Genomic DNA, 27084 nt, shown 5'->3' on the forward strand with positions numbered 1-27084 from the left:
TTAGCCTCATTAAAGACTGAGGCAAAGTATTTGTTTATATATTGGGCTATGCCTAGGTTATCCTTAACCTCCACTCCATCCTCAGTGTTTAGCAGTCCCACTTCTTCCTTCTTTGTTTTCTTCTTATTTATATGGCTATAGAACCTTTTACTCTTGGCTGTAATTCCCTTTGCAAGGTCCAACTCGACATGGCTTTTGGCCTTTCTCACTTTATCCCTACATGTTCTGACCTCCATAAGGTAGCGTTCCTTGCTGATCCCTCCCATCTTCCATTCCTTGTAGGCTTTCTGCTTTTTCTTAATCACCTCTCTGAGATGCTTGCTCATCCAGCTTGGTCTACAACGCCTGCCTATGAATATTTTCCCCTGTCTTGGGATGCAAACTTCTGATAGTTTCTGCAACTTTGACTTGAAGTAATTCCAGGCCTCCTCTGCCTTTAGATCCATGAGTTCTTCAGTCCAATCCACTTCCCTAACTAATTTCCTTAATTCTTTAAAGTTAGCCCTTTTGAAATAAAAAACCCTAGACCCAGATCTATTTTTGTTTATCCTTCCATCTAGTTTGAACTGAATTAGCTCATGATCGCTCGAACCAAGGTTGTCCCCTACAATCATTTCTTCTATGAGGTCCTCACTACTCACCAAAACCAAATCTAAAATGGCGTCCCCTCTTGTTGGTTCAGCAACTACTTGGTGAAGGAATCCATCAGCTATCACATCCAAGAAAATCTGAGCCCTATTATTATTACTAGCACTTGTCCTCCAGTCTATATCTGGGAAGTTAGTTTCCCATGATCACAAAATTCCCATTAGTATTTACTTCATTAAAAACATTAAAGAGGTTTCTATCCATATCCAAATTGGATCCCGGTGGTCTGTAGCACACCCCAAGCACTATCCCAAGGGAGGCTCTAGTAGCTTTCTTCCCCAATGTTATTTTTGCCCAGACAGACTCTGTCTTATCCATTCCATCACTTCTTATTTCTTTACAGTCTACCTTATCATTGATATACAATGCTACTCCACCACCTTTGCCTTTATTTCTGTCTTTCCTAAACAGCACATACCCTTCAATACCTGTACTCCAGTCATGACTACTATTCCACCATGTTTCTGTCATCCCTATATCTGGTTTCACTTCCTGCACCAGTAGCTCTAGTTCCTCCATTTTGTTACCTAGGCTCCTCGCATTAGTGTACAAACATCTTAATTTTTGCTGTTTGGTTTCGCTCACATTCTTTACCCGATTAGGCACAGACATTCTACTGCCAGTATCACCTATTAGACTGGTATCTACACTACCTTTCCTCCTTATGTCCATTCTCCTACCCACGGCTGTATCCTTTCTTACTTCGTTTTCTTCCCTCTCAATGTTAAAATCCGGCGTGGAGATTACCTGTACATCTCCCAACCATCTCCCCCAAATTCATAGTTTAAAGCTCTCTTAATCAGTTTATTTCCTGCCCTATTCAGGTGAAGTCCATCCCGAGAGAACAGTCCTCTGGCCACTGGGAGGCATTCATGGACATACATCCCAAAGCCCTCCTTATAGCACCACTGCCTGAGCCATCTGTTGAGCATCATAATCTTGTCACACCTTTGTTGCCCTTCTTTAGGAACAGGCAGAATCCCACTGAAGATCACCTGAGCCTCGAATTCCTTAAGCATCTTCCCCAGCCTTGCATAATCGCCCTTGATTCATTCCAGTGAGAATCTAGCCGTATCATTTGTTCCCACATGAAGGACAATCAGTGGATTCTTTCCTGCTCCTGTGACTTCAACTCAGCCTACAGCTTTGTGTATTAATAGGGTTATTATCTTTGGTTGGACAAATTCCTGGAGGTTTCATCACATGACATTATCTTTAATTAGAATTAATCTTTAATTCCTGGAGACTCCAGGACAATCCTGGAGGGTTGGCAACCCTATGTATGCAACATTACATGTACCCAAGTTCCTGTGTGCAGAATTTTGAGATGCAAAGCTCCCATTACCCAGAGTGATGAATGCTCAGAAGAAATAAGTGGAAGCTTTGGTTGGGTAAGGAGAGCATTCCAGCAGAGGATAGGTCCATCAATGGCTATTAGCCAGGATGAGCACGGACAGTGTCCCTAACCTCTGTTTGCCAGATGCTGGGAATGGGCAACAGGGGATGGATCACTTGAGGATTACCTGTTCTGTTCATTCCCTTTGGGACACCTGACATCGGCCACTGTCAGAAGACAGAATACTGGGCTAGAATCACCTTTGGTCTGACCCAGTGTGATGTTGCACTTCATATGCTTTATAAAAATATGCTTGTGAATGTGAATATGATGTAACTGGAATATGCTTTATGCAAAAGGTCTCTTGTAAGGTATCATTACAAAGCTTATAATCTACTGAGTGTGTTCATCTTATTTGTTTGCATGTATTATTTCTATGTCTAGATTTAGGAGAATAAGATATAAACTTGTATTACTGATGTAAACATATTAAGTGGAAGCCATTAAGGGGGCTTCAGAATCAATGAACTGTAAATGGTTCTGTTTACTTGCAAACCTTCCTGTGTACATGTGGGCCAGTCCAGGAAGAATGAAGACTGGGGTCTCACAGGACATGTGACCATGTCTCATGATACTGGAATCCATCTTAAATCTGGTACTTTTCCATTTAGAAGGAGGGGTGGGGACCCAGGGAGACAAAAGATTCCAGCCTGGTGCAAAAGCTATAAAAGGGGGTGGAACAGGACAAATGGAGGTCAGTCATGAGAAAGCCCTGCTTACCATCTAAGATGCCTGCTGGAACTAACAAGGACTGTACCCAGGGAAAGGATAGGGCCCAGACTAGGAAGGAGTCTAATTTGTGAAAGAAGCTTATTGGAACATCTCTGAGGGTGAGATATTACCTGTAATCAATTTCTTAATGTATTAAGCTTAGACTTGCATGTTTTGTTTTATTTTGCTAGGTGACTTACTTTGTTCTGTCTGTTATTACTTGGAACCACTTAAATCCTACTTGTTATATTTAATAAAATCACTTTTGTTTATTAATAAACCCCAGAGTAAGTGATTAATACATGGGGGAGCAAACAGCTGTGCATATCTCTCTAGCTGTGTTATAGAGGGCAGACAATTTATGAATTTTACCCTGTATAAGCTTTATACAGAGTAAAATGGATTTATTTGGGGTTTGGATCCCATTGGGAGCTGGGTGTCTGGGTGCTACAGACAGGAGCACTTAAAGCCTGCAACTTTGGGGGTGTGGTTCAGACCTTGGGTCTGTGTTGCAGCAGGCTAGAGTGTCTGGTTCAACAAGGCAGGGTTCTGAAATCCCAAGTTGGCAGGGAAAACGGGCTCAGAGGTAATTTCAGCATGTCAGGTGACAGTCCCAAGGGGGTCTCTGTGACGAATTGGTCACACCCAGTATGGTCGTAATTATGTTCGTAACACTGACACAAAGAAATTAGAAGCAATGTAAATGTGTACTCCGTCTCCTTCGTCAGGGAAGAGATGCTGTCAAACTCCAGGTCCTGACTGAAGACACAGTGTGAATTAGACTCTTTTAAGTTCTTGACTGAATCGTGCTGTAACTCATCAGCTATAAGCAGAAAGGCTCCATGGTCAGAACACCGAGATTCCCACTTGCTTAGAAGAATTGTTTTCGTTCACAGCTTCAGCCTATGATGGATCGTGTGACATACGTCGCAGGCTTGTGTCCCCTCTGTATTCTGCATTCTCCTTCCCCGTCCAGTGAAACACACACATCCCTCCCTGGGCGTCCCCCGCCCCCAGCTGAGCGATCGCTCCTGCGCCGCTGCCACCCAGTGGTGCTGGCCGCGGCTGCGAGACTCCGCCGCCGGCTGGGTGCCGCTCGCGGGCAGGTGGCGGCGGGAGAAGCAGGAAGCGGGCCGGCCCGGGGAGCAGGATGGCGGCCGGGGACTCGGAGAACATCCGCTACTGTGCGCGCTTCTCCTACCTCTGCCTCAAGTTCACCCTCATCGTCTACTCCATGTTCTTCTGGGTGAGCGCGGGCCGGCGGCCGGGGACTCCCGCGGGCTGGGGCGGGAGGGGGGCGGCCGAGGAGAGACCCCGATCCCCGCTGGGACCGGTCTGCGCGAGAGGGCTACGTTCACCGCCCTGCCCAGGCGCCGGGATACAGCGCCCGCCTGGAGATGCTGCGCTGAGGCGAGCTGGCGCTGCGGGTGCGGTCCTGGAGCCCAGCGCCCCCGGCCCGTGTGTGTGTGTGTGTGTGGGGGGGGGGGAGGCACCGCCTCTCCAGCCCTGGCAGTGCGCCCTTGTGTTACACCAACAACACACCAGCAAATACCCCCATGCCAGGGCGAGAGCTGCCCGCGCACTCCGGGGCAGAGTTGTTGTTTTTATTTATTTTTGGTTGTTTTTGGGGGGGGTGGGCGGAACTCTCGAGTCATCCTCAGCGTGGATGTGCGTTCCCGGGGCTCACCTCGTGGGCTGGTCCGTGAAGTGCGTGAGAAGGCCAGGGACGTTTCCCCCTTCGGCAGGGTTTAGTGGATGGGCATGGAAGAATTTTGTAACCGAATGAGATCTCTGGCCGCAATGCACCGCATGCCCTAGAAGGACCTTTGGAAGCCTCTGGGGCGCAGTTTTGTGGTTGTCACTGGGTAACGATCAACTGGTTTTGGCAATTGGCGACTTTCAAAGGTGGAAGGGTGTGGCAGGTGGCATGAAAATCAGTTGATTTTCCATAAAACATTGCTTTGTCTCACTCAGATGGGAGTAGGAAAGCTAAGAAGGGGAAAGACCTCACCCACTAGAGAACCAGTTGTTTTGTGTCTGATTAATGTAGGATGATTTCAATTTTAAGCTTGTGGGTTGTTCAGTGATGTTTCATCTGCTCTGTTCTGTGCTTTTAAAAGAGGAAGGTGCAATGTTGTTTGATGTCTTTTACTGATTTTCATAGTTTCCAAAGGTAGTACAAACTCTCCGCTGTGTGATAGTTATACTATTGTGCAAAGCAGCAGACCAGCTCTCATAGTGCCTAAGAAAATTGTTCAGGCGTGAAGAGAAAGTAGTCTCATAGAGCTTCTGTTGAAAGAGACATCATCCAGGCTGTTATAGCCCAAATCCAATTTACATGTCTCTCCTTCTCAAAAGTGGCAACTTCACCTCTGATATGCATCCTGAGTATGAAAACAATGATCAGTGGTGAACACTCATTTAGGTAAAAAAAAAAAGGCAAATTTCCATTTTCAGGGTGTGAAGTTCTGGATTTACAGTAGAATCTAACAGACTATTTTCTGTGCTGGGAAATGTCACATATGTTGACATTTCAGATTCGTAGATGAGATTTGTTTCTGTCTTTGTCTTCAAAATGCTCCAGATTCAAGACTACTGCATTTCTCGTTTTGAAGATCTGATAATTTTTCCCTAGTAGGGATAGATTTTTAAAGTAAGGCTTTTTGTTTTTAAAGCATGAGTTGGGAGAACATGTTACCTTGGGTTTCTGAGTCTTTATAATGTAGTATCCCTTTAGGTTTTGTTTTGAAGAAACAACTACAATTTGAGGAATAACTGAAAATCAGAACATAAAGCACATTGCCTTTAGTTCAGACTTTTGGGAGTATTAGGTATCTTTTAGCCTTTTTTGTTTTATTATTTTTTTCTATTTTTTAATAGAAAATTAACCTTTTCTCCTCCTTGGACTCCTGGTTTCACTCTAGCAACCATTCCCTAAGTAGAACCTTCTGCAAAAAAAGGTCAGGGCAACAATAATTCTAGCCTTCCCACATTAGGATACTTGTCCTAGTAATAACATTTTACTAATTTTGTTCTGTTGTTCTGTGTTCAAAGGGTTTCTAGTAAATTGATTTATACACAGGTATGCCTTCTATTCTTTCTTAAACACCACATTATCTTTTTTTCTGTAAGCAAACTTTCTGTAAAGGCACCCTTGTACTTCATTTACTTGTCTGCTCTTTCATTTGGCATGGTAGGCTTGTTCTAGTGTGGCATAATACATCACTTAATAATACACCACTAAGTAACAGAAAAGTCAGCCCTGGTATCACTGAGTACCTGCCCAGACGAAAGTAGCTTTCAAACACCTTAAGAAATTTAGTCTTTATTTGTATTTCTCCCCTTCCTCCCCCGTGGATTTTCAACTAAGAAAGTATGCTAAACTTGTTCCTCCTATCATATATCAAAATACATAAGGTGCAGTCTAATACCATGGAATAGTTGTTAAAAGGAAATTAGATATAATGTTTTGGTAATTAGAAATGTTAGTTCATAATAATGTTCGGGTGAGCTCAGATTAGCTTATGTGAATGGATTTTGCAAACATATAGTTTACAAAAAAATCCTGAAGAGACAGAATTTAAATTCGTATGTTAATGAAGGAAAGTTTATAAACACTTTAAATAACTCCTTGTCACCCCAGCACAGAGTCCAGGCAGGTTTTACCAAGCCACCCCACCCTCAACAAAATTACTGTAAATGTTCCAAAAATGAAAAGAAGAAAAACTATAAATAACAGACCTACAAATATAGAATTCCCAAGACATCTATATTTTAGTGATCCTTTCATTTTATTTATTTTAACCTTATTTATATCTAAATGCTTAACTCATTAATATATTAAGAAGGTGGTTTGGAACTTGAAGTGGGACGGAGGCCACAATGAAAGAACTGTTGGAGGAGGAAAGGATGGGGGCTGATGGCATTTATTCTTGCAGAGGGCTTCCTTTGTTAGTATAATTGTCTTCTTTCACAGATTGAACGTATGATGTATTGTTTGAAATATGTCACAGGCTTGTGTTCCCTCTAAATTCTCCATTCTCCCAGTCAAGTGAAACAGATCTCCTTACTTGTCCAAATGTGTAATAAGTACCTAAGGCTGAATTGTTTTTTCTGTTATGCTGACACAATCCCACTGACTTCTGTGAGAGTAGAGTTTTGTTCTTTATAGTGAACAACCCTTCTAGCTTGTGAAGGAATTTCAATATGTTATACTCACTTGCTTAAACCTTTATTGACTGTACTTAATGGCTCTATACTTTCCCCTCTGTTAGGATTATATTTTGTTTTGTGCTGAGCACATTCACCTCCCATTTACTTCTATTAGTTTCTGTGGGCGCTACCCTCTTGAGCACACTTGCAAAGCAGCTAGAGAGCTGGCCTACTGGGGCAACTGGGAATTCCTCTAGTGTCAAGAGTTTTGCTAACCTGCTGTAGGGGCCAAACCACCTGCTGGCAGTCTCAGCATAGAATTGAGGCAAAGGTAATGTAAAGCTACCTTTACCCCTTGTTTCTCCTGGTAATTGCCAGAATTACTGTTGTTGTAAAAAAACTTAACACTTAACATTAATGATTTTTTGCAATAATGGGTCAGGGCTGGAGCATTTAATTAAAGAATAAGTATAAAATCTGTAAATTGTAAGACTTTTTTTTCTTAATTTGTGGGTTTGATCAAGCACATGGGTCTCTCCAAATCTAATCCTGTTGCTTGCCACATGTGCATTTTACAAATTTTCTGAGACACATCCATTTACTTAAACTAATTTTTGCTCCTGTCAACATTATTGAAGATGCACAAAGAGGAATAAAAATAGTCTGAAAAAACCTGTTTTGACTGTCAAAATGAATAAATTTGTTGCAAGGTCCTGACACTGCTATGGTTTCAACTGTGCATCTAGAACTCTGTTCAAAAACTGCTGACTTTTCTAGACAACTGATTTCCAACACTTCCAGCTAATGAGGTAGTAGCATAATTTCTCTCTCCAATGTGAAGAAGGATTTATGTTATGCTAGCCATAATAACATTATCAATTCCCTTCTCCTCCAAGGCCTGCATCCTAGGTTGGCCTGTAGTAGGGTTTGTAACAATAGTGGATGTGATGTGAACATAAAGCATTTTACAACACTGTTAGACTGTAATTGAGTTTTGAAACTGGCGTCAAACACGAATACAACCTTAATGTAGATAAGATCTTAGTCACTTATACAGTTTTAAAAAGCTGTTTTTCCAGAGGTTCTAACCATAATTATGTTTTAAAATAAAACCCATTTCCCCCATCCAAGATTTCAGGATGAAAATAGCTAGTGCTGATAGTCACAGAATTACTTGACACACTTAAACTTTTGTATGCGAATTAAATAGTAAATTTTGTGCTGGAACCAGTAATTAAAAAACTGCTTTTTCTTCCACTTGGGAAAGTGACTCCACTGTTTTCCACACACACAAAAATACAGAGGATGTCCCTATCCTTTGGTGAGACATATCCAATTAATACAAATCAAGGCCAAATCACTTCTGGTGTGAATAAAATATGATTTGCCAAATTTAAATTCAGTTGTGAAGGGACAGGATGCAAAATATACATATGTCTTTGTGGCCTTGTCTACACTGCCAAGTTTTGTTGCCAAAACTGCCCTTTGTCGACCAAAACAGTGAGTGCATACACACTGCAAGGTGACTTTTGTTGGGAAAAATGCCTGGCTTTTGCGACAAAATTCATCCACCCTCACGAGAGATTTATGTCTTTTTCCTCTACATTTTTGTTGATAAGTGCCAGTGTAGACACCAGGCTTGATTCCATCGCTTTAATTAGCCTCCAGGAGGTGTCCCACAATGCCAATCCTGAAACACAAGGAGTACTGGGAAGCCGAATGGCATGACAGAAAAGAGACTCACGCATTTGTTAAGAATGGAACTGAGTGGATGATTAAAGTAGTGGAACATATGCTGAAGTTCTTAATAATGCTGCAGACTGAGAAGACAAGTTCTCCACCTCCACTGCAGAGTATTCAGAACTATTTTCCATGCACTCAGCCTGCACATTCCTTTCCACTCTCTGGGACTTCTCGGTTTCCCCTTCACTCCACCCCCTCAGAGAACTTTCACAATGATAGCTGGACCTACACACAGTTGTGAAAAGTCTGTCGTTCTCTGGTTCCTCCTTTCCCACCAAGCATCTGTGTGTTTGTGTGTGCTGTTTCTTGTGCAATAAAAGCAAAGTTTTATAATGGTAAATCATCTTTATTTATTTCCTACAAATTGAGATAGCAGGCTCTACCAATACATGAACTGGCAATTTAATCACTTCCTTACTGGAATATAAGGCCCCCAAATGTCACCATTGTCCCCTAGAAAACTGCATGTAATGTAACATTGAAGCACCTCTGACAGAGATATGTTACTGGTGATCATTGTCAAAGTGCTGCCTTAAAACACCCCTGATTCGAATAGCCCCCTTCTGGGCTCCTCTGACAGCCCTGGTATCTGGCTGCTCAAAATCAGTGGCCAAGCAGTCTGCCTCAACACTCTACCCCTGAGCAAACCTTTCCACCCTTAGCTTCACAAAGATTATGCAACATACAGCACGCGGCTATGACTATGGGAATATTATCCTCAGTGAGGTCTAACCTGCCATAAAGGCATCACCAGCATGCCTTTAATCTGTCAAAGGCACATTCAACTGTCATCCAGCACCTACTGAGCCTGTTGTTGAACCGCTCCTTACTGCTGTCCAAGTGTCCCATGTAAGGTTTCATGAACCATGGCTGTAAGGGGTACGTAGGATCCCCCAGGATCACTGTGGGTATGTCAACATCCCCCACTGTAATCTTCTGGTTTGGAAAGAAAGTCCCCGCTTGAAGCTTTCTGTACAGGCCGGTGTTCCTGAAGATGCATGCGTTATGCACCTTTCCAGATCACCCCGCAGTGATGTCAGTGAAACGCCCATGGTGATCCACAAGCGCCTGCAACACCATGGAGAAATACTCCTTCCTATTGATGTACTCTGTCTCAAGGTGGTCTGGTGCCAAAATGGGAATATGTGTGGCCATCTATCACCCCTCCACCGTTAGGGAAACCCATTTCTGCAAAGCCATCCACAATTTCATGCACATTTCTCAGAGTCACAGTCCAGGACGTGATTTATTGCCCTTAAAGCAGCTTCAACGTCGACTTCCCCACTCCAAACTGATTCGTGACCGACGGTAGCAGTCTGAACTCGCCAGCTTCCACATAGCGATTGCCACACGCTTCTCTACCGAGACAGTAGCTCTCATTCTAGTGTCCTTGCTCCGCAGATCTGGGGCGAGCTCTGCACGTAGTTCCAGGAAGGTGGCTTTCCGTATCCAAAAGTTTTGTAGCCACTGCTCCTTATCCCACATCTGCATGATGATATGATCCCACCATTCAGTTCTTGCTTCCTGAGCCCAAAAGCGACGATCTACCCTATGCACCTGCTCTGTGAATGCCAAAAGCAATCTAAAGTTGCTCCTATCCATATCACGCAGAATGTTGGGTGCCTGCGAGTCTTCCTCAGTTAGGAACTTCACAATTAATTGCACTGCCATCTGCAAAGTCTTCATGACAGTTAACAGAGCATAGGCGAGCAGGGCAGGATCCAACCCTTCTCACAAAGATGCCAGGCTGCACAGCAAAGAAGGGCCATTGCAAAAATGCCGCAAAAAAAGCCAGAAGATCCTTGAGAGCTGGGACAGAAAGCAATGCATCATGGGACATTTAGCCCTGTCCCAAAATACGCTGTGATCCGCCGTGATTTGCTGGTTATGATTATAAAAATAAATATATGGAGATATACCTGTATCTCATAGAACTGGAAGGGACCCTGAAAGGTCATCAAGTCCAGCCCCCTGCCTTCACTAGCAGGACCAAGTACTGATTTTTGCCCCAGCTCCCTAGGTGGCCCCCTCAAGGATTGAGCTCACAACCCTGGGTTTAGTAGGCCAATGGTCAAACCACTGAGCTATCCCTCCCCATGCCATTTATATGAATGTATCATTTTTTATTTGAAGTTATAAGTATTGGCTCTATACCTGGATTTCAAATGTTTGCTCCTGGGGTAACACCCACAAGGTAGTTAGCCAGCACATCTTGGAGGTACTATTCAAATTGAGTGGCCCATAAAAGAACATTTAAGTGATACTGAACCATGGGAGATGCCTATTACACTTAATGGAATTTCCTGCAATGACTAAGCGAAATGCATGGACATGTGACTTGTCCATGTGACTCCAACCACCATCTTGTTACTGTACTTTTCCATGGTAAGAACGATGGGATACTCTCCACATGGCAGAAGATATCAAAGGCTCTGGAAACATCTCTGTTTTGCGTCTTTTCTGCTCCAGCCTCTGGATTATGAACTTACATTAATGGAAGCATTCTAACCAAGGAATTGAGGACCTTCCAATGATTTGGAAGCAGCCAGAGACTTGACTTAAGCCATCACTTTATTCCATCACTGCTACGAGCCTGAACCAAGAACTTTGCAATTATTGTATGTATTTGATTCCTTTAACTAATTTTAACTCTCACCTTTCTTTTTATGAATAGGCCTTTAGGTTTTAGATACTAAAGGATTGGCATCAGCTTGATTTTTGGGTAAGATCTGGGTTATATATTGATCTGGGTGTGTGGCTGGTCCTTTGAGATCAGGAGAATCTTTTATTTGATGAGACTGGTTGTAAAGAACCACTCACCTTTAAATCCAGTGTCTTTAGTGGTGATATAAGAACTGGAATGTCTAAGGAAACTGCTTTTATGACTTCTTGTTAGCCAGTGTGGTGAAACAGAAGTTTACTTTTGTTGCTGGTTTGGTATATCCTATGGGGGATTAGCCACCAGTCTTGGGGTGTGTCTACCCTATTTCTCATCAGTTTTTCCTGAATTTGGCATCCTAAGTTGTGGCCCCCAAAGGCACGGTTACAGGTGTCGTGCTGGACTGTGGGACAGGTACCCACAGTGCATTGGTCACATTGTTGATGTTGGTGCCCCCACTGTGGACGCGATCTGCCGACAGAGGGAGTAAGTGTGAACACGAAATTGTGATTTTTATTATGTCGACTTTTGGGTGTCGACATCACTTTTGTCGACACAAATTGGTAGCGTAGACATGGCCTATGTGTGGTTTAGATTTCTGCAGCAGCTGGAAGGAGGAGAAGAGTGAACACTGGCAGAAAAGGGTAAGTTGGAGGGGTTAAAGTCCTTTCCCAAACTGTTACCTCCTGGTTGAGGCAAAGCAATGATGCTGGTTTTTTTAGCCATCTAGGCTGTGAGTTTTGTTTTTTGATGGTTTGCTAATAGAAATAATGAGTACAGTAATAAAGCTGGTTTATTACACACATTTTACAAAAAAATATTCCACCTGTGTGTAAGAGAAGTGCACACGAGGACAAGTTTATTAAAGTAATGGTATTGCTGGATAGAGGGGTAATTACCGTATATACTCGATCATAAGCCGGTTCATTTATCAGCCGACCCCCCCCTCCCCGCCAGATGGATAAGTAAAAATGGAAAATTTTTATAACCCGTTCATAAGCCGACCCTATAATTCAGGGGTCAGCAAACTTTGGCTCCCAGGCCATCAGGATAAGCCGCTGGTGGGCCGAGATGGTTTGTTTCCCTCGAGTGTCCACAGCATGCCTTTCCTAGCAGAGTATACTTAGTGTAACTGCAAGTCTATAATAGGTTTAAATTATCTGCAGTAGTAGGGAGTTTGAACAGTGTATAGTAAAGGGTTGTAAAATTTACAATTTCTAAGCTACCAGAGTGCAAACATACACCTGAAACTTGTTTTTCAGCTCTTACAATGTATACAATTAAAGAGATTATTGTGGACAGATTTCTTATTTTCTTTTTAAACAAACTAATTCCAAACAAGAAACATTGTATACCAGATTTCACTCTGGAGTAGATTTTATTGTTGAGATTTAAGTTCCTGAAAGTTGGAGTTTGTAATGGAAAAACTGACACAGTCCTAACTGTGGTGGCTGTAAGAGGCTTTGATATAGCAGAGTGTAAAGCAGGCATTTGAAATCATGGCAGATCTGAAGGTGCTGATTTAATCAAATACAGATTTAGACCTGTACAACAGCAGCAGTGTGTAAAAGAAAAAGCGGTGCTGTTTCTGGGCAGTAACACTAGGAACTTTATTGGCTTACTAGTGAGTTTATCTATTCTTAAAAGGGCACATTTTAAACTTTTTATTGCAAATCATTTCACTGTATTTTTATTTTTATGGTCTTGGATAGGAAGATCTAACACAAAAATTAAAATAAAACTTTAAGCCAAGTAAGGAATATAGGGCTGTAAGGCTAGCCAAACCCAGATGTATATATTTTAACAAAAAAGGTATTTTCTAGACATGTATTAGTTATATTAATATGCATGCTATAATAGCCGAAAAGCTGCAATTTATCCATTAAGTTGGTACCCAAGATTTTTGATAAGACATTGTTTAAGGGGTGAACCTGAAAAATCATATACAATTGTATTCAAGTGATGAGAGACAGATTTTAAATAAACACAGGACTAATCCATTTGTGTGTTCTGTTATTGGCTTTTCGCAAACTATTTTCCTCATCTCAGAGTTCTTTGTAAACTGCAATAACCTCAAAGCATTATTCAGTATCAACATTTTTAGAATAAGATTAAAATACTACATTACATAATAATTCTTTTAAAATTAATGGACTTTGCAAATCTACTATTATACTATTACTATTATAAGGTTTATTGAAGATTCTTTGGGTTGTTTGCCAATGTTCCCAAGTTTCATACCAGCTAGAGTAATATGAATTGTTATGATAAATAATATAATTTATAACTGATAATTCAAAACATTTTGCTTTTTAAAAGCTAAACTAATATTAGAGATCAGCCTTCTAAAGATGTAAAACCAGTTAAAAATAGCTAGAGTAGAAAAGGGCTTGTAATGTAAATAGCAAAGTTGAATAAGCGCTCTGTCTTTTCTCTTCTGTGATTCATAAACTCCCTTATACAAAAGGCACTCTGAATTGAGGGAAGGGTGTTAGCTTGAATTCAGTCTTATTGATTTAGTTATTTAATGGTTGAATTCAACAAGACAGTGATAATTGTTAATGCACAAAGAGAAAAAGACATTAATATCAAGTATACCATGTATAGAAGTGTTGTGTGGGTGAGATTTGCTATGGCAGCAAAAGGATCAAGAACTTGCAAAGCTCTTGGAAGTTACTTAGTATTACTGGCTATGTCTACACTACAGACCTTAGCGCGGCACAGAAGCTGCACCACGGTAAGGTCTTCTGCGCTCTTTGCCAATTGGAGAGAGCTCTCCCGTTGGCATAATTCAACCACCCCCAACGACTGGCAGTAGCTATGTTGGAGGAAGAGCGCCTCCCATCGACATAGCGCTGTCCACAACAGGCACTTGTGTCTGTCAGGGAAGTGTTTTTTCACACCCCTGACCGACAAAAGTTTTACTGACAAAAGTGCTAGTGTAGACATAGCCTAACAAGAGTAATAGAAGCTGTGACCAAATACACGTGTCCATAGCTAATATGAGTCCAAATGCAATCATCTTGTGGACTGAATAGTAGAGAATTTGAATTGGCAGGCTGAAATAGCCATACAAGAGCAGAATAACAAGTCTAATATTTTTTTCCTGAAAGCTTGCATTTATGATGTAAAGGGGAAAATTGCTAATCTTGGCAAAATTGAATTATTAGCGTAACAGTGATGTCTATAGTTTAAAGATACTTAAATTTGACTCTTCCCAACTATAATAAAACATTCTACTGTTTTTGACTATCTAATCTCAAATTTTATTTTGGGATAGCTAAGAAAATCCACTATATTAAACCTGCCAGGGAAAATGTTTGAAAGAAATGTGAAGTCCTCTAGAACTATTGCTCATCCTCTATAATATACAGACTTTTTTGCAAGTCTGACATACAAGTAGGAAGATCTGGTCTACAAGGAACATAAAATTCTCTCTTCAAATTCAGTTGGCGGAGGGAAGGAAAAAAGGCAGGTTGGTAAAACTTTCACATGGACTAAGCCCTTGTACATCTTATGCAGAGTTTTGCTAAGTGGAAAAGTGCCCGTGTGACTGTTATTGTCAAAATGTGGAGCTATCAGATTGGCTCCCAAAACAGTATTGTTTGTCAGAGGTGGCCAAGGTTTATCCGATTAAGTGGAAAACGAGAAGGAGCCTTTGCACTGGAAGATAATTGGAACTGGATGATGCTTAACCAAATATTAGTCCTGTCTTTCCTAGAAAATCCTTCTTTGTATTGAGCCTAAGCATGCACTGTAGAAGTCAGTGGGAGTTTTGTTACTGATGTTAGTGGAGTATCTATAGGTCCAGTATCTATAGTAAACTTTTTTTTTTATCAACTTTTCATAATTCTCTTGGCATGAAGTGGTGTGCACATGTATAACTATGTACAGGGCCACTTTGAACTTATTTGCTTGCAGTGTACTTTAATTTTGGGGTCTGTATGATCTGCAAAGAGAACATTATACAAGTTAAATTTAGAGACCAGTACTTTTAAGTTTTTTTCTTAACCTAGTGCACAGTAATTGTAGAAGTAAATGATTTGTAATTAATTCCAAAGCAATTAGTGGCAATATTTGTATATGACAAGAAGTGACAAAGACAAATTTAATACAATTCATCAAATGACATCTCTGTATTTAAGGTAAATATTATTATTTGAAACAAAAATAACACCTGTTTTTCTTTTTTTCATTGCAGTTGATAGGAGCACTTATTCTTGCTATTGGAATTTATGCAGAAGTTGAAAGACAGAAGTATAAAACCCTTGAAAGTGCCTTTCTAGCCCCAGCAATTATTTTAATACTCTTGGGCATTGTAATGTTTCTTGTATCGTTTGTGGGTGTATTGGCTTCTTTAAGAGACAATATAGGCCTTCTTCAAGCAGTAAGTACTCTTGTTTTTTACTGTCTTTTATAGTTTTTAGATATTTCTTGAACTCAGTCTCCCTAACCATTGCTTCATCTATCTTTTATAACATTGTATAAAAAACACAATATTTTTTCCTCTCCTTCAATTAAATAATAGAGAGAAACTATGTAAAGGAAGGCTGGTACACACAACTTTAGAAGCAATACAATCAAGTCACTTTTTTTACTTTAATTAAACATTTTAAATCCTTTATAACAATCTGTTCTTACGAATATTTCATTGCCCAGGTATCTTCGTAATGAATCATCTGGATTATTATTTAATATGTACAAGTTGGATTTTCACAAGCGTTCAGCATTGGCCCAGCTCTGCTCCCACTGAAATCATTATTGACTTCTGTGGGAGCAGAGTTCAGCCAATGCTGAGCACTTTTGAAAATCTCATCGTGTGTGTGCACAGCGCCATGAGTGAACAAATGATGAATAAATAAAAATGTCAAAGATTGAGAGATTAGATTGTTTATTTATAAGTAGAATTAATATTATGAATACTTGTAATATTTTCTAATTAGTATAAGGTAATAAGATTCCCATCATCATAGTATCTGGTCTCACTTTATATACCTGGAGATTAGAAATGTACAAAACAGCATCTTCTAAAAACAAAGAGCATATTCTTTGCAGTCCTGTATAGCAGTAAATTGAGCTTCTCTCAAGTGATCTATGTCAGATGAAAGTTGTAAATAAACAGTTTTAAGAGATTCCAAGACTAACAGCTAGAGAAAAGCTAAATAAAGGGATATCCTATAACTCACTTTAAAAGACGGTGAATGCCTAGTGATATCTAATTCTAGAGGGTTCACCACTATGGCCTTGGCTACACTTGGCAAGCCGCAGCAGCGCTGTGAAGCACGAGTGTAGTTGCACCGCCAGTGCTGCAAGAACTCTCTCGCAGCGCTGTAAGTACTCCACCGCTCCGAGGGGAGTAGCTTGCAGCGCTGCGAGCGAGCGTGCAGCACTGCAGGCGCTGATTACACTGGAGCTTTACAGTGCTGCACTCGCTGCGCTCGGGGGGGGGGCGTTTTCACACCCCTGAGTGCAGCAAGTTGCAGAGCTGTACAGCGCCAGTGTAGCCAAGGCCTATGAATGCCCTACCTCAAACTTGTGTGAGCTTCACCCTTGAAAAAGATAGCTGAAGCAATCTTTCTATGTGTTGTTGATATAACCGCACCTAGGAGGAGAATCAGTCTTTGATGAGATAACTGGGACCTAGAGAAGTAAGGGCTTTATAGGTAATAACCCCAATCATGAATAGGCAGTCAAAGTGGATTGCACTGACTGACGCTTACAAATAGCTGTCTAAGTTAGCCCCAGGTACACTGTGTGCCATTTGTGTAACCTAATGATAACAAAGGCATGTATTGTGGTGAGGACTGCATTTGAGAGGAAATGGCACAATCTCTTGGCCAGCTGAAAATGAAAGAAAAAATATCTGGCCACTGCTACTATTTGAGAACAGAGAAGAGTAGAACCTTGAAACTGTGAACTACTTCAATAGATGGATTTTGCAGCAGTTCTCAAACTGTGGGTTGGGACCCCAAAGTGGGTTGCAACTCTGTTTTAATGGGATCGCGAGGGCTGGCTTAGACTTGCTGGGGCCTGGGGCCAAACCCCAAGGCCCTTTCGAAATGTGGCCCTGCGAACATGGGTGGAGGACTCAGGAGGACCAGGGGCAGCCGCACAGCTGGAGAGAAGCGGTGGTTTCCCCTTCAAAGTGCCGCTTCTCTCCAGCCGGCTGCGCGGCTGCCCAGTGCTCCTCCTGAGTCCTCCAGCTGCGTTCCCCATGCTCCTGCCACCCGCACCGCCCGCCTGCTCCCCTGCCCCCACAGTGCAGCTCCTCCCCCTCTCCATGCATCTAAAGAAGTGAAGTTTTTTACCCACGAAAGCTTATGCCCAAATAAATCTGTTAGTCTTTAAGGTGCCACTGGACTCCTTGTTGTTTTTGTGGATACAGACTAACACAGCTACCCCCTGATACTAGACTCAGACTGAATCTAAACAAGTTGGCTCACATCCAAATCTCTGTCTACCATTCATTGGGGAAAGCAGGGGGATTGGTTCTGTGGGGTTCATTGAAAAGGAAATGTACAACTGCGTATTCAGTATATTGATGACATTGTAGCACATAGCTCCTCAAAGTCTTAGAGCTGAGATCCCTGAGGAGGAAACAGCAGCAACCTAGCACTTCTCTGCTATTTCTGTGAAAGAATGAGTGTAGCTATTTGAGGGCAATTCCATTCACCCCTGCAGAGTGCTGTGGTCACAAACTTAAGTTATAAACATAAATTACAATAAGGAAAACATATAAACACAATTTTTATTCACCTGTCAAATTTTATTTACTGAATAGTTAAATGTGATACATAATGTAGGCTAAAATGATGGGTGATTGCGATTTTAAAAAGTACACTGGAAATTGACAGATACCATACAGATACAGATAAAATCTGAGGTTGAATGATCATAGTCTCTAATTGTACAGCGGTATTGCTTCCCATTCTATGGCAGGAAAGTTTACCATGGATTTGAACCATAAAGGTTCATAGTGCTTCTTTCTTAAACTAATTCTGTCTCTAGCAGAGGAAAGGACTTCAATCTGTAGTAGTTCCAGGTTGTTCACAACTGTCTGAATAAGCTCAGTTTATTAATGTGGGCAGTCTGCAGTGTTTACTTCTGGGACTTGTTTACTCTTGGTATGTGTTTGTGTTCACAAGTGACAAACTGTATTTTCCTGGTTGGGGGTTGGGAGAGGAAGGAATAGGTCAGAAGCAGGAAGTACGGAAATTTCCCGTGCTCTGTCCACATAGTACAGCACTAGTTTTTGCCCTCATGTTTTTGAAAAAGGGAAGTGTGGTGGTAGTTAACATCTGATCCTCTTAAAGCGCTCTCTCTTTGCTATCAAATGTACTAAGTCCCAGATTTGGCTGACTTTGAATACTACTGATCTTTTCAGGAAGCACAAAAACATAATGTTCTGTGTTTTAGCGATTTGTTAATATGCTATTCCAAGAGCTATGATGCTGTTATAAAGAGAGGAAGAGGTGTTTTGGCACGGTAAATGCAGTGCAAGTTTTAAAAAAGCTATATTAATTTCAATGCAGTTGAAAACAGGAAAATTAATTTTCAGTGTTGCCAAATGGAAAAAGGTACAATTAGTAATATGGGGAAAAGAATCTCTCAAACCACAGTTTTTATATATAGATATATAGATAGATAGATATATTTTAACCTTGAGTTTTCCTGTTGTCTTTCAAAAGTACATCGAGATTTTGAAAATTGTTCAATATGTTGGAGGTTAAAAATTCCTGATTTAAAGCAGAATAATTGAAAGAATAACTGAGGAAATTTGATCCTAAGCTTATTTAGGATATTTTTTTGCAATTACATTTTGCAGTTTATGTACATCCTTGGTATTTGTCTCTTCATTGAACTGGTTGGTGGAGTTGTGGCACTAATCTTCAGAAATCAGGTAAGCAAAATTAGTTTACATTTTTACTCCTTAGTAATATTATGACACTATGCAAATGTGTGGCTACACTGTTTAGAGGGTAAAAGTATTCAAATTGTCATCTGAACACTAAAAGGTGAGGGACTAAAGAAAGGTACTGGTTTTAAAGTTTTTTTCAAATTAGTAGGAAAAAAAGGAATGGTCATAACTTGTGCAACTTATTTTGAGACCGAAGAATAAAGGAAAAGGTTATGTGTGTGGCTCATTAGTAAGGATCTGCAATACGTGCAGAACTGGTTTGCAAAAGCTTTCTGTGTTGTGAAATGCTTTTCTTCATTTTATCTCCCATGTCCCACCCTTTGCTGCTTTCTGAAAATTTCAGCTGCCTAGGGAGACTTGGGCACTTTTGGGTGAACAATCTGTTTTGCATTTTGTTTTCACCTTACTCGTGTATATTAGTACAGTAGTGCTTACATTATCTCAGTTCTGTTACTGGGTCAGAGTATCTTTCTTTCAATAACCAAACTACTTTGCTCCGACAGACTAGATCAACCAAACACTTTGTGTATTGATTAAATTAAAAAATGGACTGTTTAATCTATGTGTGTGTGTGTTTTTGGCAGATAGGTAATAGATTATTCTTTTCTGTTAAAGTTTTAGGACATAAATGTACATGCCAGATTAAGTAGCAGAAACCTATACACATTTATTTTTATTTTTTCTATTTTTATATTGGCAAAATCAGTAAGAACATTCAAAAAGAACAAAGGAGCAAAAAACAAAGGGCCACCCCCCAGTTCCTACATCTATCTCTTGTACAGAAAGTGTTCTTATGGATAGCTTTAAACACATCATTTTCAAATGATGAATCTTGCCATTTTATTTCTCACTGTTGTATTGAAACAAGCTTTCCCTTTCCCCAGCACTGCTTTTTCCACTTGATGCTACAGTGAAGTTCTGAAATTGAATTGTAATATCAAAAGATGGGTTATCTTCACTTTTAAAAGTTATATTTAACAGCGACAGTAACATATACTTAACATTGTGCAAATTATTCTTCTAAATTCCACTTAAAGTGAGAAACTAGATATCAGAATGGAACCCAGCAAATGTGTTTACACTGCATTAGAATCAAAATGAGCGGACATTATAGTAAGTAGAAGATTTGGTTAATGGTAAATAAAATATCTGAAATTGCTGTTTTTTGAGTGGGGGAAGGGTTGCTATTGATTTTCATAAAGAAAAGGGTCCAAATGGTTATTCCTCTAACTCTCCCCTCACAACTTTATTTCTATTGGCTTAGTTGACTGACTCAGCAGAGAGATTAATAACTGAAGAGATCTGGGGGCTGTACTATCCTCTTTTAGGGTTGGTGGAAGGTTTGGTGTTAATGGTTTATGGATAAGGAAATGATTTTAAACATCCTATTGTATTCAGTGATGCACTGAATTTAAATGCTGATGTTTTGCATAAGCCACTTCCCTCTGAAAGCTGAAAAGTTACTTGCTTTTCTTTGAGTCATACTTACTGTAAGAAATATCTTATAATGGCATCTGTTTACCATCCTTTATCTTTCATAACAGAGAAAGTATCAGTTATGTATTTATTTTTCATGTAGCTATTATGTACAGCCTGTCCCCATTATTCTAGTGTGTAAGTGATGTTTGAAATCGTTATAGCAATTTCATTTTTATGGGGCCATTGTGTATTCTATAGGGCAGTGGTCCCCAACCTTTCCTGTGGGGCGGGTGCTGGACGATTAGCTGCCGAGGACTGTGGTCGCCGGACAAGCAGCTACCGAAATGCTGCTGTGAAGCGGCAATGTCAAGAGGCGTCGCCGCCGAAATGCCGCCATGAAGCAGCGTCATCAAGGGGCGTCGCTGCCAAATTCGGCGGCATTTCGGCGGTAGCGCTTCTTAACATTGCTGCTTCTCGGCGGCATTTCGGTGGCTGCTTGTCTGGTGGCCACCTCTGGATGCTGCTGCTTGTCGGCGGCATTTCGGCGGTGACGCCTATTGACGTTGCTGCTTCAGAGCGGCATTTTGGCAGCGACGCCTATTGACATTACCGCTTGTCGGCGGCATTTTGGCGGATGCTCGTCCGCCACCACGGTCCTCCGTGGCTCGTCGTCTGGCACCCGCCAGACAAAAAAAGTTGGGGACCACTGCTCTAGATGGCAGCATGAAACTGCACCACACTTCATTAGCTCTAAGTTTCCCTTGGGATAGCCAAAATTGAGAATTTGACTAAGCATAAGTATCATCCCTGCTGGTATCTAGTTAGGCAGAATATTGGTTCAATCAAGAAAGAAAACTATCATGCACGTGGAAATATGAAAATTTGGTGGTGTGTATATATATAAGATATACATCTCTTCTAGAAAAGCATCTTCTTATCTTCTCTTCCTACTTCTGTTTGCCTGTGGAAGGTTGTTTTATTATTTCCTATTGTGCAGCAGAAATGAATTCATTAGGACAGCAGCACAATGTCTCTTGCACGCAATTCTCAGCCAATAAGATACACCAGTTGGATCTCTACCTTCTGAAACATTATCAAATATAACTAAGATGGAGAATCTTTATTCGCTCCCTCCCTTAGCAAATATCTGCAGTCTTTTACAGATGTCAAATGAGCCCTCTCATTCGCCTTTCTAGTCAAGGGATGAGCAATTACAGTTAACTAGAGGAGAAATAGATGAGGGCTTCAGAAGGGAAAATGAGATTCCCAGAATGAAAGAGGTGAGATGACCACTGGACCATCCTTTGGGGACTAAGGCACGGTCTATACTACACAGGTAGATTGACCTAAGCTGTCTTGCATTGATCTAATTGTGCATGTGTCTACACTTAAATTTGTCTCCCTCTGATCTAAGCACCTGTTATGGCGATACAGTAACACCACCTCCCCAAGCAGCACTGAGTCTTGTTCGATATACTGGGGTCAATACAGCATGTGTGTAGATGCTGTGTTCCTTATGTTGACCCTAACTGTCCTCCAGCAGCTGTCCCACAATGCCCAACACTGACTGCTCTGGTCACTGCCCAAAGGACCTGGAGACCAGAAGACCTCTCCACCCGTAAAACCCTACAAATTTTTGAAATGCCTTTTCCTGATTGTTCATCTCGGCGAGCACACATGTTGGCTCTACATTGTTGTGTGCAAGTGCCCAGCTGTCCATGCCAGCTACACATTCCAGACATACTCTGGCCTGGAGTAGACTGGAGATATTGGACTTCCTGGCATAGGCGCCAAGTTTCTCTGGCGCCAGTAGGGGCCTGCACCCACCCTGCGCCCAACTCCACCCTTTCCCCGCTCCTGGCCTCGCCCCCATTCCAACCCCATCCCCAAAGTCCCCGCCCTAACTCCGCCCCCTCCCTGCCCCTATTGGATCCCTTCCCCAAATCCCTGCCCCGGCCTCGCTTCTTCTCCCAGCGCGCTGCGTTCCCCCTCCTCCCCCCTCCCTCCCTGCCCCGCGAATCAGCTGTTTCGCGGCGCAAGCCCAGGGAGGGGGGAGAAGCAGGACGTGGCGGTGTGCTTGGGGAGGAGGCAGAGGTAAGCTGGAGCGGGGGGGGGGGGGGGCGGGCGGGGAGCTGCCAATTTTTTTCCGTGGGTGCTCCAGCCCCTGAGCACCAACGGAATCAGCACCTATGCCTCCTGGGACTGTGGGGAGAAGAGGCTGTGCAGGCACAGGTATGGACCAGCCACAGAAATGTATATATCTGCAAGCAGATTGCATGGAGGATCAGCAACAGTGCCATGTGAAAGTGAAGTACCTGCAGCAGGCATACCAGCAGGCCAGGGAGGCCAACAGTCAAACTGATGCTGAGCCACAGACCTGCCCTTTATACAGTGAGTTGCATGCCATACTTGGTGGAGACCTCACAACAACCCTGCAGACCACTGTGGATACCTGTGAACAGCAAGGATGATGATGATGATGAGGAGGAGGATGGGGGACATGCAACCAGGGGGTTCAACTATGCCATGAGCCAGGACCTTTTTGAGATTCCACTTGCAATCCAGTCAGTCATGGCAGTTGAGCCTAGGTCAAGGGGAAGGAAATTGGAGTATGTGTGTAAATGTATGACTCCTTTCAATGATGTACTGATGATGCCCTCAACTTAGCAGATCACAGCTATTGACTTTTCATTAATTTACTGATATTGGAAGAAGCACTGGTACAACAAACAAAGATAGTGTTGTTATCTCCTTTTCATCCCCCCTGTAGAGTTATGTGGTGGGGGCCATACAGAGCACTTTGTGTGTGTGTACACAGGAATTTCCCTTGAATCCTCCTGAGAGATATTGCTGAAACTTTCATCGAGGTACTCTGCAATTCTCTCCTGAAGGTTTCTGTGAATGGCAGCCTTATTTCTTCCTCTGTGGTAGGATGCTTTCCCACGCCAGTCGGCAATAGCTTTGGCACGCACCATTGCAGTAAACAGGGTAGTGGCATACGGGCCCATGCGGAACGCCGGCAGCAGCTGTGCTCTCTGTGCTTTTGTTACCCTCAGGAGGGAGATATCAGTTAAAATGACCACTGCCTGTGAAAATGGTGCCAGTTTTCAGTGCCATTGCTTTATACTCATAGTCTCATGCAATCAAGCAATTTCCTCCTCATTTCCCTCACCCCTGGTGGGCCATACTCACAATGGCTGGTGTTGTGAGTGGTGCTGTGCACAAGCACTCTGAAGCAGAAGTGTCAATAAGCATGTTTTGTTTAAAACTTTAGGGGCATGTGATGGGGTATACAAACCCCACACTGGGCAACAAGGGGTTAAGAACTGCTCTGGGTTCAGCCAGCCCTGCCCCTTCACACCTGTAGGAAATGCACCAATTGGTAGAGGAGTTAAAAGGCAGGGGAGCAGCTCATTTGGTGGCAGAGCAGGGAAGAGACCAGATCTGCAACCCCAGCAGAAGAGAGTGGAAGGAAAGGCAGAATCTTTCCCCAGGACAACTGCCAAAGGGTCCCTCCCTGAGGGAAGGGAGGACCTGCTACAGAGACAGCCTGAGAGGGAAGCATTCCCCTCTTCCTCTCATATGGACTCCAAGTTTTATTAATTTCCCTTTGTTTTGTTTGGACTACTCCAGCAGGGGAAAGCCCTAGGATTGATCTGGCCCAGATGGGTGGGCTATGCTGCAGAAGGAGGCAGTTGCCGCACGAGAAAGAGAGCTACCACACTACATGCAGTTGCCAGAAGGTGGCACAAAAGGCACAAAAAATATGGGATATGGATGAAATTATGGGATGGAGAAAGTTGCATGCTGGGAAGTTGATCCCTTGTTCCCAGTCACCCTTGCACAATTCATTACTGCCCAAACATGCATTGCCAAAACTTCCCAAAAAACAGTGCGCTGGATGGTGGTGAGTTGCACATTGGGTTACCTGCCCATGGTGCACCACACAGTGCATCGATGCAAGCAATCCTGGTGAATGTGTGCAGCTCTGACCCAAGGAGCCAAGTATGCACGTGCATGAGTGATATGCTACTTTATGCTGATATGTTGTAGTCAAAATTTGTAGTGTGGGCATAGCCTTAGTCATGATGAGGAACAAGCCAGCCTGACAAGCTCATGGGGCCTACCTTGTGGTTGTAATGAACATCCCCTGTTTCTGTTTCTTGAAGTCTGAAGGAAGATGCTCTCATGAAGGCTTTCTCTGAGGAGCTGACAGCTGAAGAAAATGAGTCCATCTTCTTGCATAGATATGTGTTGGCTATAATGTTAAACTACTACTAATGTTAAGCTACCAGAGCTATAGGAAAAGAACTACTGTGGCCTCAGTTAGCTTCTTCCTTGTGTGTCAGAACTGAACAAAAATGTCAAGAAAGAAGTTGAGGGCTTGGAGAGAGGAGAGGAATTGGGAAGATAAGAGACTAAATATGTGATTAATGTGTGCAGATCTTGGTATACAAATGTATTATAAATCTTTAGCTTGCTTTATGTGTGCTCCCTCACAATTGTTTTCAACTAGGTATAAAGAAATACAGGTTTATAGACTCAAACGCTAAACTATTTATTTAATTTTCAGTTTTTCATTGTTTAATTTTGCATATTGTGAAGACAAATTTGGTTTTCTTATTGATATATTCTTGACTTTTACAGTGTTATTCTCTTCTTTTGGGATGCTCTTATATAAGTGTACAAAAGCTAGAAATTAAAAGACCCATCAGTTGAGTCCACCCACTTGCAGGATTTTGACTCTTGGATAAAGGATGTATTTGATATTGGCAAAAAGATGACGATTAGATTTCTTATATAATCAATTGTTTTCTGCAGATGTTTGTTTTATTGGGATTTAAGAAATATAATATTAACAGAATCGAAGAAGTGAACACGATACTTTATTATTTCTACAGACTTTATTTATTGTGGGGCATTCTCTACATACTAAGGAAACTGCTGTACCTATTTCTGACCAGTGAAGTCTAGTCTTGATACATTTCTTAATTATGGAAGTTTTATTTGTAAGGAAGATTGAGGTGTTCTGGTTCTGAGGATTGTCCATTTCAGGAAGGCTGTGACTGTATTGGATGCTTAAAAGAGAAAAGTTCTAGACATTTTTTCTTACCTCTTAGGCTCTCTTCTTGATTCATTTATGTAGTTCCCAGTACATTGAGCTCAGGAGACATCGCTTCTTATATCTACAGCTTCTTTTCTGGATGACTTTTATATGTGCTCAATGCCATGTTTGTAAAGTATGCAAATATTCATTTCTTCCCTCTCCTTTCTATTCCAGCGAAACTGAAGCTCTTTGTTTCACTAATGATCTTTAGCACAATTATTTATTTTCATGTTAGACCATAAACTATTTGTATGTTTGATGAGAGATTATTCTGCTTTGTATCATTGGGAATGGCAGGGGAGCAGTGAGGATAGAGACAGGAATTGAAATATTTTGGCCAAGTAACTAGGGTTGCCAACTTTCTAATCTCAGAAAACCAAATACCCTTGCCCCGCCCTCTGCCCTGTCTCTTCCCTGAGGCCTCGCCCCCACTCACTCTCCCCCACCCTCACTCACTCGCTCATTTTCACTGGTCTGGGGCAGGGTGTTGGGGTGTGGGAGGGGCTGATGGCTCTGGCTAAGGGTGCGGGCTCTGGGGTGGGGCCGGGGATGAGGGATTTGGAGTGTAGGAGGGGGCTCCGGGCTGAGGCAGGGGGCTGGGGTGTGGGAGGGGCTCTGGGGTCTGGGCTCTGGGAGGGAGTTTGAGTGCAGGAGGGGGCTCAGGGCTGGGGCAGAGGGTTGGGGTGCAGGAGGGGGTTCAGGATGCGGGCTCCGGGCGGCGACTCCCGGAAAGTAGCTGGCATGTCCCTCCGGCTCCTAGGTGGAGGTGCAGCCAGGAGGCTCTGTGCACTGCCCCTGCCCGCAGGCGCTGCCCCCACAGCTCCCATTGGCCGGGGGGAGCCAGCGCGTGGGGCGGGGGCAATGCATGGAACCCCTGTGGCTGCCCTTACGCCTAAGAGCTGGAGGGACATGCCAGCCGCTTCCCGGGAGCTGTGTGGAGCCGGGTAGGGAGCCCGCCAGCCCCGCATCAACCGGACTTTTAACGGTCCAGTCAGCGGTGCTGATTGGAGCTGCCAGGGTCCCTTTTTGACCAGGTGGTCCTGTCTAAAACCAGACACCTGGCAACCTTATGAGTGACAGGAACTGTACTAAACCTTTAACTTAAAGTGTTTTCTAAAGGCACTTTTCCTGGCAGCAGTGAAAAGGAGGGAAGACCGCTTTCCAATGCTCAAAGACAGAGCATCCTAACCTATTCTGGCCCAAAGCGAACCCATGTTACTCTAAGGCCTACCAAGTCCTGCAGCTGTTCTAAAGCCTGATCAAGGCCACAGTCTTGTGCAGAGCACTTCATGAGGCCTTACATAACAACCAGGCCTTACATAAGCAGTATT

General features: G+C 42.4%; 1 protein-coding gene across 1 annotated transcript in view; it reads left to right on the top strand.

Annotated features, from left to right (window-relative positions):
* The first annotated feature begins 3766 nt into the window (after positions 1–3766).
* Positions 3767–27084, top strand: part of TSPAN15 (tetraspanin 15) — a 33419-nt gene continuing 10101 nt past the window's right edge. The window contains exons 1-3 of the mRNA XM_005281894.5: positions 3767–4001; positions 15511–15696; positions 19135–19209. Coding sequence (XP_005281951.1) covers positions 3906–4001; positions 15511–15696; positions 19135–19209 — 357 coding nt within the window. The 5' untranslated portion in view covers positions 3767–3905. The remainder of the gene's footprint in view (positions 4002–15510; positions 15697–19134; positions 19210–27084) is intronic.

This window comes from Chrysemys picta, chromosome 7 (genome assembly GCF_011386835.1).
Source record: "Chrysemys picta bellii isolate R12L10 chromosome 7, ASM1138683v2, whole genome shotgun sequence".
NCBI classification, from domain to species: domain Eukaryota; kingdom Metazoa; phylum Chordata; order Testudines; family Emydidae; genus Chrysemys; species Chrysemys picta.